The sequence below is a fragment of the Lepus europaeus genome, chromosome 11 (assembly GCF_033115175.1).
Source record: "Lepus europaeus isolate LE1 chromosome 11, mLepTim1.pri, whole genome shotgun sequence".
Lineage (NCBI taxonomy): Eukaryota > Metazoa > Chordata > Mammalia > Lagomorpha > Leporidae > Lepus > Lepus europaeus.
This window is the reverse complement of record NC_084837.1, coordinates 105,559,565-105,573,292: the sequence shown is the minus strand read 5'-3', so window position 1 is coordinate 105,573,292 and position 13,728 is coordinate 105,559,565. Positions and strand designations below refer to the sequence as shown.

At 50.3% G+C, this 13,728-nt stretch overlaps 1 protein-coding gene across 2 annotated transcripts in view; it reads left to right on the top strand.

The window, feature by feature from the left end:
* The first annotated feature begins 3,328 nt into the window (after nt 1-3,328).
* Nucleotides 3,329-13,728, top strand: part of SEC11A (SEC11 homolog A, signal peptidase complex subunit) — a 47,836-nt gene continuing 37,436 nt past the window's right edge. The window contains exon 1 of one of the 2 annotated variants that reach the window (XM_062206297.1): nt 3,329-3,669. In XM_062206297.1, coding sequence (XP_062062281.1) covers nt 3,619-3,669 — 51 coding nt within the window. In that variant the 5' untranslated portion in view covers nt 3,329-3,618. The remainder of the gene's footprint in view (nt 3,670-13,728) is intronic. The other variant, XM_062206296.1, reaches the window with a different exon arrangement.

Here is a 13,728-nt window from a genome sequence, read left to right as displayed (position 1 = left end):
GACGTAGCAGGTAAAGCCACCACCTGACGTAGCAGGTAAAGCCACCACCTGCAGTGCTGGCATCCCATATGGGTGCCGGTTCAAGTCCTGGCTGCTCCACTTCCAATCCAGCTCTCTGCTATGGCCTGGGAAAGCAGTAGAAGTCTTGGGCCCCTGTACCCATGTGGGAGACCCAGAGAAAGCTCCTGACTCCTGGCTCCTGGCTTCAGATCGGTGCAGCTCCAGTTGTTGTGGCCAATTGGGGAGTGAACCAGCGGATGGAAGACCTTTCTCTCTCTGCCTCTCCTTCTTGCTCTGTGTAAATCTGCCTTTCAAATAAATAAATAAATCTTCAAAAAAAAAAAAAAAAAAAGAATGTGGATTTCAGCAGGACCTAGATACAGACATGGGTAGGAAATGTGTGGATCCTAAAAGTAATTTTGTAGGCTTGCTCAAGTCTCCTTGGAAGCAAGATAATCTGCAGGTCAGGCTAATGAGGTAGGATAAGGTTGAAAAATCAAACTGAATGATTCAAATACATTTTCCAGTTTCCTACCTTTGTATGTTTATTCCTGAAAGTTCTCTGACTTTGGTATATCCTTTTGCCTGCCAACTTGACCCACATGTCAAGTGGACTTCATACATATCTCAAATGTTCTCTCCACTCTGAGGGCCCCTTTTAAGCTTCCTATCAAGCTGTCCAAGAAAGTTGACTTTTCCCACATCTGAGGACCCACAGGGCTCTTTCTTCATATTATAAGGGGTGGATTGAGACTCGTGCTCATGTAAGTGGTTGCTGACACTCATCTTCAGATTTGAGTTCAACATTAACAAGCATGAGTCAAGGGCTCTAGTCACAATTTAGATTAGAACCCACACTCAGCATTTATTAATAAGGATTTATCGAGTATCTGCCACATGTGTGGCACTGTTATAGAAACTGAAGTAGAGAGGAGGATAAGGGCCCTGCCCCTGCAAATGTACTCTTCATAGTTTGCATGTATTTTCTTCCCAATTTGGAGAAATCAAGAACCTATTTTTCTGAAAGATTTATTTGAAAGGCAAAGCAACTGGTGTGGTGTGGGGTGGGGAGAGCCCTTCCATCTGCTGGTTCACTCCTCAAATGGCTGTAAACAGCTAGAGTTGGGCCAGGCGGAAGCCAGGACCCAGGGACTCCAACTGGGTTTCCCATATGGGTAACAGGAGCTCAAGTACTTGAGCCATCATTTGCAGCTTCCTGGGTGCAGGAAGCCTTTCCTCCAACTGGCACTCTGACATGGGATGAGGGCGTCACAAGCAGTGGCTTAATCTGTTCAGCCACCATGCCTGCCCCAAGAATTCATTTGTGAACTCATTAAGCATTGGGCACTTAGGGGTAGCAATTGGAGATCATAGCCCCACACACACATTTTAAGTTCATCAAGTACTTACTGCATACCTATTCTCCTATTTATTCTCCTAACAGTTTTATTGGGAATAGTTTGTATGCCATACAACTAATTTAAAGTATATAATTCAATGGTTTTTAGTATGTTCACGGAGTTGTACAAGTACTGCCATCCTCCTCCTCCCCAGTGAAACTCCACACCCATTAGCAGTTACTCTGCTTTTCCTCCGGTTCTCTCAACCCTGAACAAACTACTTTTTCTCTATGGATTTGCCTATTTTGGACATTTTACAAAATGGAATCATGTAATAACTTGGTCTTTTGTGACTGGCTTCTTTCACTAAACTTGTTTTTTTTTCTTCTTCTGATATTTATTTGAAAGGCAGAGTTAGAGAGAGATGAAGGGAGAAAGGGAGGGAGGGAGGGAGAGGGAGACAGAGGAATCTTCCATATGCTGGTTTACTAACCAAATGGCCACAGTGGGCTGGGTCAGGCTGAAGCCAGGAGCCAAGAGCCTCATTTGGGTCTCCTACATGGGTGGCAGGGATCCAAGCACTTGGTCCATCTTGTGCTGTTTTCCCAGGAGCATTAGCAGAGAGCTGGATCAGAAGTGGAGAAACTGGTACTCGGACCAGCACTCATATGCGATGCCAGCATTGCAGGTGGTGGCCTACCCCACTATGTCACAACAGCAGCCCTTATTAACTTATTGTTAACTCCTGCTGCAGTATTCCTTTTTATTGCCAAGTCATATTCCATTGTACAAACACTTTTTTGTTGTTGTCTGTGCCTCCATCAGTTGGTGGACATTTATTTGTACTTCTGGCAATTATGGGCAATGTGGAACGTTGGGCACAGGTTTTATTGGACCCAAGTTCCCAGTTCCCTTGGATGTATGCCTGGAGAAGAACTATTTAATACAGTAACTGTGTTGAACCTTTTGAGGAACTCTCAGGCTGTTTTCCAAAGTGGCCGCACCATTTTCCATTTCCACCAGCAGTGTATGAGAGTGCCAGCTTCCCCATTTCTTCTCAAAGTTAAATTTTTTTTATCCTAACCATCCTCCAACATATATACATATGAAATGATTTCATATATATATATACATATATATGAAATAATACATATATATGAAATAATTTGCAACTTTAAAAACTGCAAAGATAGCACAAAGCGTTGCGGTCTCCCTTCCACTCGGCTTCCCGGTACTGGCAGAGGCCCACTACTCTGAAATCACAAGAGATTCAGCTCGCGTTCTTGCCGGCTGGGGTGGGCACTAAGAGCTCGGCACCGCCAAGGCCGGCGCTGTTTCTCCGTCAAGGGGACAGGAGGCGGCCAGAAGAGGGGCACACCCAGGTGCCCGAGGTAAGACACAGGAGTTCAAGGAGGCAAAGCCCGGGGAGAAAGGCACTTCCTGGCGACACGCGTCCTCAGGTTGTCTTCCAATTGTGTCCCCGACCGGACAGCAAGCTCCGGGGAGGGCCAGTGCTTCCAAAGCCTCTCGCGTCCATCTCCTGACGCGAACCATCTCCATCCTCGGCTCCGCGGCGCGCCGGACCCGAGAACAAACCGGCAGCCGACACGTCCCGCGCCACACCCAGCCCCCCACGCGGGGCGCTCGGGCACGCGCCGGCCACTCAGGGGCCGTGCGGAGGGCCCGCCCAGACCCGACAGGCGGCTCCCCACTGGCCGGCCGTGCGGAGGGCCCGCCCAGACCCGACAGGCGGCTCCCCCACTGGCCGGCCGTGCGGAGGGCCCGCCCAGACCCGACAGGCGGCTCCCCACTGGCCGGCCGTGCGGAGGGCCCGCCCTCCAGAAGGGGGCTCCCCACTGGCCGGCCGTGCGGAGGGCCCGCCCAGACCCGACAGGCGGCTCCCCACTGGCCGGCCGTGCGGAGGGCCCGCCCTCCGGAGGCGGCGGGCCTATCTAACCCCGGGTCGCCGCCTGAGCGAGGGGGACACGGGGTCCGGGCGCTGGACGCGCGCTCGGGTCGCAGCTCCGCAGGCCCTGCACGGAGCAGGAAGGCCCGCAACGGCGAGGCCAGGCCCGGGGCCGGACCAGCCGGCTCGCGCGTCGCTTTGTCCGCTCTGGAAGCGAAGAGGCGGGGCCGCGGCGGCACCCGCCCCGGAAGCGGAAGTGCAAGCGCCGCGGGGTCTTGTCCAGTGTGAGCCCGGCCCGAGCTCCAGCCGTTCCGCCCTCCCTGGTCGCTTGGCGCCCTCTCTCCTGCCCGTGTCCCGCTAGCCGTCCCCACCATGCTGTCTCTAGACTTTCTGGACGATGTGCGGCGAATGAACAAGAGGCAGGTGAGGTTGGCCGCCCTCTGTTTCCTCAGCTTCCCCGTGTCCCCTTCGCCGCCGCCACTGCGGGACCCCGACGGACCCCAGGGCCCCGAGCCGCGGGCCCGAGAGGGTCTGAAGCCGGGAGCCTTGCCTGGCTAAGGGGCCGGCCGTCGGAGGCGGCTTTGTGTGCCCCCGGGGCTTAGCCCCCTGGCTCCGCGGGGCCTGCCTGGGGCAGCGGTGTGTGCACCTTCCGTTCCTGCCCTGGAGCCGGCGGAGGGATGGAAACCGTGGGGCGCGTCGCGAGCGGGAGCTGGGGCTTCCTACTGATTGGGGCGTCGAACGCCGGCAGACCCGTGGTGCCTCGCAGCCCAGCCACTCCTGATGGAGTCCGGAGACGAGCGTTAGCGGTTCACCGCTAATCCGGCTGCCGGGGCGCTCGGGAGGGCGGCTGCAGGCCCCACAAAAGCCATTCGGCTGCTTTCGGTCGGTCGCAGCCCTTTTTTGGGTCCTGCGGGGCTGCCCGGACTTTGACTCGGACCATGCTTTGAAGTTGGAGGAGCTAACTCTGCTTGCCCTTAGCAGTAAGGTGGCCGCTCCCCGTCTCAGGTTGGCGGCCCTGGGATCTTGAAATTTAGGTCTCCTGGTTTAGTCTGTAGACCTTCCCCTGCCTTGGTCTGCCAGATTAGATGTTAGAAGGGACTGGGAATAGCGTGGTAATTCCTCCGTCGTTGGAAAAGGTTCCTTCTTCTGGGTGTGTATGTAGAACCTGGTTTGCTTGCGTCGGACCTCTTCCCAGTATTGCTGTCAAGAACTGTCCCGGTGTCGTTACATCGTTATGACAGCGCTTCAGATGGTTTACGTGTTGTATACTGCTTTTTTTTTTTTTAATGTATCTGTTTATTTGAGAGGCAGAATTACAAACAGAGGGAGAGAGAGAAAGGTCTTGCGTCTGCTGGTTCCCTTCCCAGATGACCACAACGACCAGAGCTGGGAGCTTCTTCCGGGACTCCCACGTGGGGAGGTGCAGGGACCCAAGCACTTGGGCCATCTTTTGCTGCTTTCCTTGGCTATTAGCAGGGAGCTGGATCAGAAGTGGAGCAGCCAGGACTTGAACTGCGCCCAATGGGATGGCAGCGTTGCAGGTGTTTGTTTTACCCACTACGCCACAGTGCCAGCCCCTTATCCATGTTTGGATTTCTAGATATCACAGATATTTCTCTGAAGAAAATGTTTATTTTGGGTCTGCTGTCCACTGGACGCTGTGCTAGGCACAGTGACACAAAGACAAGACAGACTGCCTTCAAGGAGCATCAGTGGGTACAGAATGACCAAGGCAAAGTATGAACTTTTTTGAGCTCTTGCTGTGTGTGAAATGCTTCATCTGAGGGTCTTCCAAAAATTTGTGGGAAATGCGTATTATGTAAAAACTACACATGGGTTTTTGCCCCCAAATAAACTTATCTTTTAATTCTATTTTTCTGTGGATATTTTGAAGTGCAGAGGAGGTGGGTAATGTTCTTGTTATCCATGTGAAGAAAAGGCTTTGTGAGAAGCAGTTGTGACTGGACGTTGAGAGTGTGGACTCAGGAGCTACACTGCAGAGGCTTGAAGTAACTGTTCTTACTGGCTGTGTGCCTTTGGGCTAGTTAACCTCTCCGTGCCTATCTTTATCTTCTCATTGTGCTAGAAGTATATATAACATTTGCAGGCCGGCGCTGTGGCTTAACAGGCTAATCCTTCGCCTTGCGGCGCCGGCACACCGGGTTCTAGTCCCGATTGGGGCGCCGGATTCTATCCCGGTTGCCCCTCTTCCAGGCCAGCTCTCGGCTGTGGCCTGGGAAGGCAGTGGAGGATGGCCCAAGTGCTTGGGCCCTGCACCCGCATGGGAGACCAGGAGAAGCACCTGGCTCCTGGCTTCGGATCAGCAAGATGCGCCGGCTGCAGTGGCCATTGGATGGTGAAGCAACGGCAAAAAGGAAGACCTTTCTGTCTGTCTCTCTCTCACTATCCACTCTGCCTGTCAAAAAAAAAAAAAATTGCCATTTTATTCATTTTTAAATGATTTATTTATTTATTTATTTGAAAGAGTTACACAGAGAGAGGAGAGACAGAGAGAGAGGTCTTCCATCCACTGGTTCACTCCCCAAATGGCTGCAATGGCCAGAGCTGCGCTGATCTGCGACCAGGAGCCAAGAGCTTCTTCCAGGTTTCCCACATGGGTGCAGGGGCCCAAGGACTTAGCCATCTTCTGCTGCTTTCCCAGGCCATAGCAGAGAGCTGGATCAGAAGTGGAGCAGCTGGGACTAGAACTGGTGCCCATATGGGATGCTGGCACTGCAGGCGGCGACTTTTCCTGCTACACCACAGTGCCAGCCCCTCTTTTACTTTTTTATAAAGATTTGTTGTTTACTTGAAAGGCAGAGCGACACAGGGAGATCGATCTTTCACTCTCTGGTTCATTTCTCAAATGGTGGCAACAGTCAGAATTGTGCCAGGCTAAAACCAGAAGTTAGGGAACTCCATCTGGGCCCCCCACGTGAGTGGGAGGGACCCAACTACATGAGTTATACATGCCTTCCCAGGTGCAATAGCAGGAAGCTGGGTCTCCAGCCCTCCAACCTGCATTTCGTATGGACTGCAGGTGTCCCAAGTGGTAGCTTCATCTGCTGTGTCACAACACCTGCTCTTGGGTTAGTGTTCTTTTTTCCCCCTTATGAGGTTCAGGAGGAATACTTTTGTAATAAACTCCTTTCATTTACACCATGGTGCTGCTCCCTAAATTCTGTTCATTTAAAATGTTTGAAGAGTGGGCTTTTAGGTGTAGCAGGTTAAGCTGCAGGTTGGGGCACCTGCACCCCGTATCAAGAGTGCCTGGATTTGTGTCCCAGCTCTGCTGTGCATTCCAGCTCCCTGCGAATGTGCACACTGGGAGGCAGTAGGTGACGGTGAAGGTATGTGGACCCCTGCCACCACATGGGAGACCCAGACTGAGTTCCTGGCTCTTGGCTTTGACCTGGCCCAACCTGATTTCTTTTTGTTGGTATATAGGGGTTTTCATTTTATATAAATGGAATCACAGAGTATGTATTCTTTAAATTTTAATTGATTATTTTGTCTTTAATTTTTAAAAGATGCCCTTTTCTTAGGGCAGGTTTAGTTTTACAGCAAAATTGAGGAGAAGCTACAGAAGTTTCACACAAACCCTCAGCCCCCACCCAGACCTAAGCTCCCCCAGTCCCAGCATCCTTCACCAGAATGGTGAGGAGCCTTCACTGACACGTCATCATCTTGTAGAGTCCAGAGTTCCGTTAGCATTCACTCTTGGTGTTGTGTGTTCTGTGCCTTTGGACAGATGTGTGGTGCCATGTATTTTCCTGCCGTAAAAATCCTCTTTGTTTCACTTCTTTATCCCTTTACTCCCACCCCTGGCCACTACTAATCGTTTTACTGTCCTGGGCCACAGCAGAGAGCTGCCCTGGAAGAGGGGCAACTGGCACAGAATCCAGCGCCCCAACCGGGACTAGAACCCGGTGTGCCGGCGCCGCAAGGCAGAGGATTAGCCTGTTAAGCCATGGCGCCGGCCCTGTTTCCATAGTTTTACCTTTTATGTCATACATGGGTAGCTGGACTTAGGCAGTACATAGCCTTTTCAAATTGCTTCTTCCACTTAGTAGTAAGCATTTAAGTTTCTTCTTTATTTTTATTTATTTTGACAGGCAGAGTGGACAGTGAGAAAGAGAGACAGAGAGAAAGGTCTTCCTTTTTGCCGTTGGTTCACCATCCAATGGCCACTGTGGCCGGCGCATCATGCTGATCCGAAGCCAGGAGCCAGGTGCTTCTCCTGGTCTCCCATGCGGGTGCAGGGCCCAAGCACTTGGGCCATCCTCCACTGCCTTCCCTGGCCACAGCAGAGAGCTGGCCTGGAAGAGGGGCAACTGGGACAGAATCCGGCGCCCTGACTGGGACTAGAACCCGGTGTGCCGGCGCCGCAAGGCAGAGGATTAGCCTGTTAAGCCACAGCGCTGGCTAAGTTTCTCCTATGCCTTTTCATGACCTGGTAGCTCATTTCTTTTTCAATTTTTTTTTAAATTTTATTTATTTATTTATTTGAGAGGTAGATTTACAGACAGAGAGAGGGAGAGACATAAAGAAAGATCTTCCAGTGGCTAGTTTACTCCCCAAATGGCAGCAATGGCTGGAGCTGAGCCAATCCAAAGCCAGGAGCCAGGAGTTTCCTCTGGGTCTCCTGCGTGGGTGCAGGGGCCCAAGGACTTGGGTCATCTTCCATTGCTTTCCCAGGCCGTAAGCAGAGAGCAGCCAGGATGAGAAATGGCACACATATGGGATGCCAGCACTACTGCAGGAGGCTTAGCTCACTATGCCACAGCTTGCTTTTAAGTTTTGATAATTTTGAATAAAGCTGCTGTAAATATCTGTGTTCAGGTTTTTTGTGTGGGCATAGGCTTTTAGCTTCTCTGGATAAATACATGGCCAGATCATATGGTAAGAATATGTTTAGTTTTACAAATCAGCAAATTATCTTCTGGTGTGGCTATCCCACCTTGCCTTCGCATTAGCAATGACTGTGAATTTCTTTTTTCCATATCCTCTCCAGCGTTGGTGCTGTCATTGTTCTAGATTTTGCCATTGCAATAGGTGTGTAGCAGTATCTCATTTTTGTTCATTGATTTTTAACATCTGTGTTCTTTCTGTGTCTTTGGGGACTGCCCTGGAGGACTGCATGGCTTCTGTGTCCTGCCCTCTGTTCTGTACTACTTTATTAGTCCTCTTCCCTTTTCTTGGTTGTAGCTCCTTTACTGTAGTATCAAATCACCTTTTACTGGGGCTTGTCTTAACCTGTGAAGCCCTGCTTTGTAGGATTTGCCAGTTTCTGTGGTGTAAATAATTCCAAAATGTCAAATTTCCTGGTACCAGTGTGACATCACTGAGTGCGAAATTAGGAAGAGACAGGTAATAGCACAACAACCGGATGCCTTACAGATGAAAAGAATAACCTCAAGAACATAGATGAGGCACAGCGTGTGGCACGGCCAATTAAGCTGCTGCCTCTGACGCTGGCATCCCATGAGGGCCCTGGTTCACGTCCAGGATGTTCCACTTCCAATCCAGCTCCCTGCTAATGGCCTGGGAAAAGCAGCAGCAGGTGACTCAAGTGCTTGGGCCCCTGCCACCCATGTGGGAGACCTGGATGAAGCTCCTGGCTTCTGCCTGGCTTAGCCCTGGCTGTTGTGGCCATTTGGGGAGTGAACCAGTGATGGACAATCTTTTTCTGTCTCTCCCTCTCTGTTTCTGTAACTCTTGACTTTGAAATAAATAAATAAGTAAAGTTTATTTAAAAAAAAAAACATAGATGATAGTAAATTGTAAAATAATTAGGAACTGATGAATTTAGAGTATCTTTTACCTTTTTTTTTTTCTTTTTTTTTTGACAGGCAGAGTGGACAGTGAGAGAGAGAGAGAGAGAGAGAAAGGTCTTCCTTGTCTGTTGGTTTACCCTCCAATGGCCGCCACGGCCGGCACACTGCGGCCGGCGGCACCGCACTGATCCGAAGCCAGGAGCCAGGTGCTTCTCCTGGTTTCCCATGGGGTGCAGGGCCCAGCACTTGGGCCATCCTCCACTGCCTTCCCGGGCCACAGCAGAGAGCTGGCCTGGAAGAGGGGCAACCGGGACAGAATCCGGCGCCCCGACCGGGACTAGAACCCGGGGTGCCGGCACTATTGAGCCGCAGTGCCAGCCCTTTTTACCTTCATTTTTAATGTAGTTTTACTAATTTTTAGTAGCACTGTATTTAACAACTGGCTTGCAAAATTCCAAAAAGTTTAGCAGATTGGCTTTAATACAGCAGTGGTTAATGTGACTTTTTTTTTTTGAATTTAAGTTTTATTTATTTGAAAGGCAGAGAGAGATCTTTCATGTCTTGATTAACTTCCTAAATGTCAACAACAGCTGTGGTCAGTCCAGAAAAAAGCTGGGAGCCCAGAACTCAATCTGGGTCTCCTATGTGGGTGGCAGGGACACAACTATTTGAGCCATTGCCTGGTGCCTTCCAGGGTGTGCCTTAGTGGGAATGTGGAATCAGGACCAGAGCCAGGACTTGAATCCAGGTACTCTTATATGGGATACAGGCATCCCAAGCAGTATCTTAACTAGTGCACCATATGCCTGCGCCAAATTGCAAGAATTTTGATGCATATTAAAGTGACATTTTTACTTTAAATTAAAAAAAAAAATTGACAGACACAGGAAAGAAAGACATAGAGAAAGCAAACTCCCATCTACTGGTTCACTCCTCAAATGCTTATGGTGGCCCAGGCTGGGCTGGACTGGACTGGACTGGGCTGAAGTGAAGCTGGGAACGAGGAACTCATGCCCATATGAGATGCTGGCAGCTTAACCCTCTGCACCATAGCACCAGCTCCCAAAAACTAAATTTTTTTTTTTTAATTTTATTTTTGACAGGCAGAGTGGATAGTGAGAAAGAGACAGAGAGAAAGGTCTTCCTTTTCCGTTGGTTCACCCTCCAATGGCCGCCGTACCCAGCGTACTGCGCTGATCCGAAGGCAGGAGCCAGGTACTTATCCTGGTCTCCCATGGCAGGTGCAGGACCCAAGCACTTGAGCCATCCTCCACTGCACTCCCGGGCGATAGCAGAGGGCTGGCCTGGAAGAGGGGCAACTGGGACAGAATCCCGCACCCCGACTGGGACTACAATCTGGTGTGCCGGCGCCACTAGGCGGAGGATTAGCCTGTTGAGCCACAGTGCCGGCCCAAAAACTAAAATCTTAAAAACATGTTCTTTCTTTAGCTTTTAGAATCAGTTTATAAATCTGTTTAAAATATAGCAAGTTTTTTTTAAAGATTTACTTATTTATTTGAAAGGCAGAGTTACACAGAGCAAGAAGGAGAGGCAGAGAGAGAGAGGTCTTTCATCTACTGGTTCTCTCCCCAGATGGCTGCAATGGCCAGAGCTGCACCAATATGAAGCCAGGAGTCAGGAGCTGCTTCCGGGTCTCCCGTGCGGGTGCAGGGGCCCAAGCATTTGGGCTATCTTCTGTACTTTCCCAGGTCATAGCAGAGAGATGGATTGGAAGAGGAGCGGCCTAGACTTGAACTGGCGCCCATATGCAGGTGGCAGCTTTACCCACTATGCCACGGTGCCGGCCCCAAATATAGCAAATTTTAAGAATCACTTTTGGCCGGCACCGTGGCTCAATAGACTAATCCTCTGCCTTGTGGCGCCGGCACACCGGGTTCTAGTCCTGGTCGGGGCGCCGGATTCTGTCCCGGTTGCCCCTCTTCCAGGCCAGCTCTCTGCTGTGGCCCGGGAAGGCAGTGGAGGATGGCCCAAGTGCTTGGGCCCTGCACCCCATGGGAGACCAGGAGAAGCACCTGGCTCCTGGCTTCGGATTAGTGCGGTGCGCTGGCCGCAGCACACCGGCCGTGGCGGCCATTGGAGGGTGAACCAACGGCAAAAAGGAAGACCTTTCTCTCTGTCTCTCTCTCTCACTGTCCACTCTGCCTGTCAAAAAAAAAAAAAAAAAAAAAAAAAAAAAAACACAAAAACCAAATCTGGGGCCAGCGCTGTGGCACACTAGGTTAATCCTCTGCCTGCCGTGCCAGCATCTCATATGGGCGCTCGGGTCTAGTCCCAGTTGTTCCTCTTCCAGTCCAGCTCTCTGCTGTGGCCCGGGAGGGCAGTGGATGATGCCCTAAGTGCTTGGGCCCCTGCACCCACGTGGAAGACGAAGAGGAATCACTTGGCTCCTGGCTTCAGATCGGGCCATCTCCGGCCGTTGGGGCCATTTGGAGAATGAACCAACGGAAGGAAGACCTTTCTCTCTGTCTCTCTCTCTCTCTCTGTCTCACTGTCTGTAACTCTACCTATCAAATAAATAAATAAATAAATAAAATCTTGAAAAAAATCTACTCTTTAGGATCAGAAAAATTTTTATCATCTGCAGGGTGTCGGCGTTCATTCGTGAGTTGCGAAGTTTCGATGCGATGTGGTAATACTAACATCAGTCTCCATTACATGTACAAGGAAGTCACAAATGTGTTTTAACCATACTTCCCATACCATTCATGTGTATGTTCTCCTTGAGCATCTAAAAGTTATTTTCTGTCTTACGTGATTGAGTGAAATCCAGGTTACAACACCTTGTAAGGTTCGAAGGTGCTTTCTTGCTGCTGCTCCTTGCTGCTTCCCATCTTTCGGTTTTGTCACACCGTTCTTTCTGCAGGCATAAGGAGAAGCATGGATATTCATTCCCACAAGCCCACGACAATAAACATGGGTTTCCTGTAAGCAGAAATGGTGATTACAGTGTCCCTCTTCTCCAGAGGGTTGTCTTCTGACTTTAAGGAAAGAGATGCAGAGTAGAATCCCAGCACAGTATCCACAGGGCAGGACGCTTTGCTGAAAATCACAGTTGGTCAATCAGGGTTTAGTCTGGGAAGAACTGTGAATATTAGGGAATAAGGAATTTGTTGTAGGAATGCCTTTACGCAGTTGTAGGGCAAGCAAATACTAAGGAGTTAGGGACAGGTAGTTGGCTTAGTGGATAAACAGCTGCCTGGGATACGTGCCTGGGTTCCAGTCCTGCTCTGTTCCCCATTTCAGCTTTCTGCTGATGCTCGTTCTGAGTGGCAGTGGGTGATAGCCTAGGTAGTTGGGTCCGTGCCACTGCCACCCACATGGGAGACCCAGATTGAGTTTTGGGCTTCTGACTTTAGCCTGACCCAGGTCTGGCTTTTAGGTGTTTGGGGAGTGAACCAGTGAATGGGACATCTCTGTCTTGCCTCTCTGCCTTTCAAATAAAATGAATAAAAACAGAAGTTAAAGAATCATAGAAATGTCACTAAGGAGCTCTTTTTTAAAAAAGACTTTATTTGAAAGGCAGAGTGACAGAGAGAGAGAGAGAGAGAGAGAGACAGAGAGAGATCTTCTGTGTGCTGGTTCACTCCCTAAATGCCTGCAACAGATAAGTCTGAAGCCACAAGCCAGGAACTCCCATCTGGGTCTCCCACGTGGGTGGCAGGGACCCAGCTACTTGAGCCGTTATTCGCTGCTTTTCCTGCTGCATTAGCAGGAAAGTGGGTCAGAAGTGGAGGAGCTGGCACTTGAACTGGCGCTCTGGTATGGGATGCTGGTGTCTTAATCTGCTGGACCACAGGGCTGGCCCCCAACCAGCTATTCTGAAGCACTGGTATGAGGTGGACATCTTGCCATGACATATGGGGCAGAACTCCATGTCCTGCTACCGGATTGGACCACAAAGAGCATTTGGCAAGCCTGTGAAAAGCAGCTGCTTCTATATCCAGTCTCTGCTGGCTGGGAGAGCTGGCTGTGGAGCAGGGGAAGGAGGACAGAATAGGTTCTGCCAGCCCTTCAGCGTCTGTCTCAACTCCTCTAACACAGCGACCTTCGTGTAGTCATAGCTGCTTCACTTTCACCTTCCAAAACTTGGGCAAATTTCTCGTTTTTGGCTGACTTTAATCCAGATCTATACAGGGAAGGGGATTTGGGGGAAATCTAGTTCTAGCTTAAGCAAGGTGACAAAGTCAGAAGCTGCTGTAGTCTTTGTCAGCGTGACATCTGTACAGACCTGTTTTAATCATACTTAACTTTCAAATAAACATAAAAGCAAGGTTATGTTTCTATCTAATATGCCGTCACCTTTATTTCTGTAGCTGGTCCCGTGGCTACAGCAGTTTTCTTTGTCTCTGCCCCCAGCAAAAACCTAAACTCATCACAACCTCTTGCCTGGGTGGGGCATTACTGAAGGATTCACGTCGCTATGGTTTGACTGTGATGTGGCTCCAAGCTCCCGTGGACGTTTCAGCCCGAAGTCCTATGTTACTACAGGGTGGGGAGGAATCCAGTTACAGTGTTGAGGATGCAGCATGCAAGGGAATTCCTTGTCATCAGTTGTGCTCTGGAAGGTAATTCTCCAGAGAAGGTTGGTTCTAAAGAGTGAGTGGGGCCCCAAGTTCTGTCCCTCAGCTACCTGGCTCACCACGTGAACCTCCATGCGTGTTCCACTGTGCCTGTCCTCATCAGA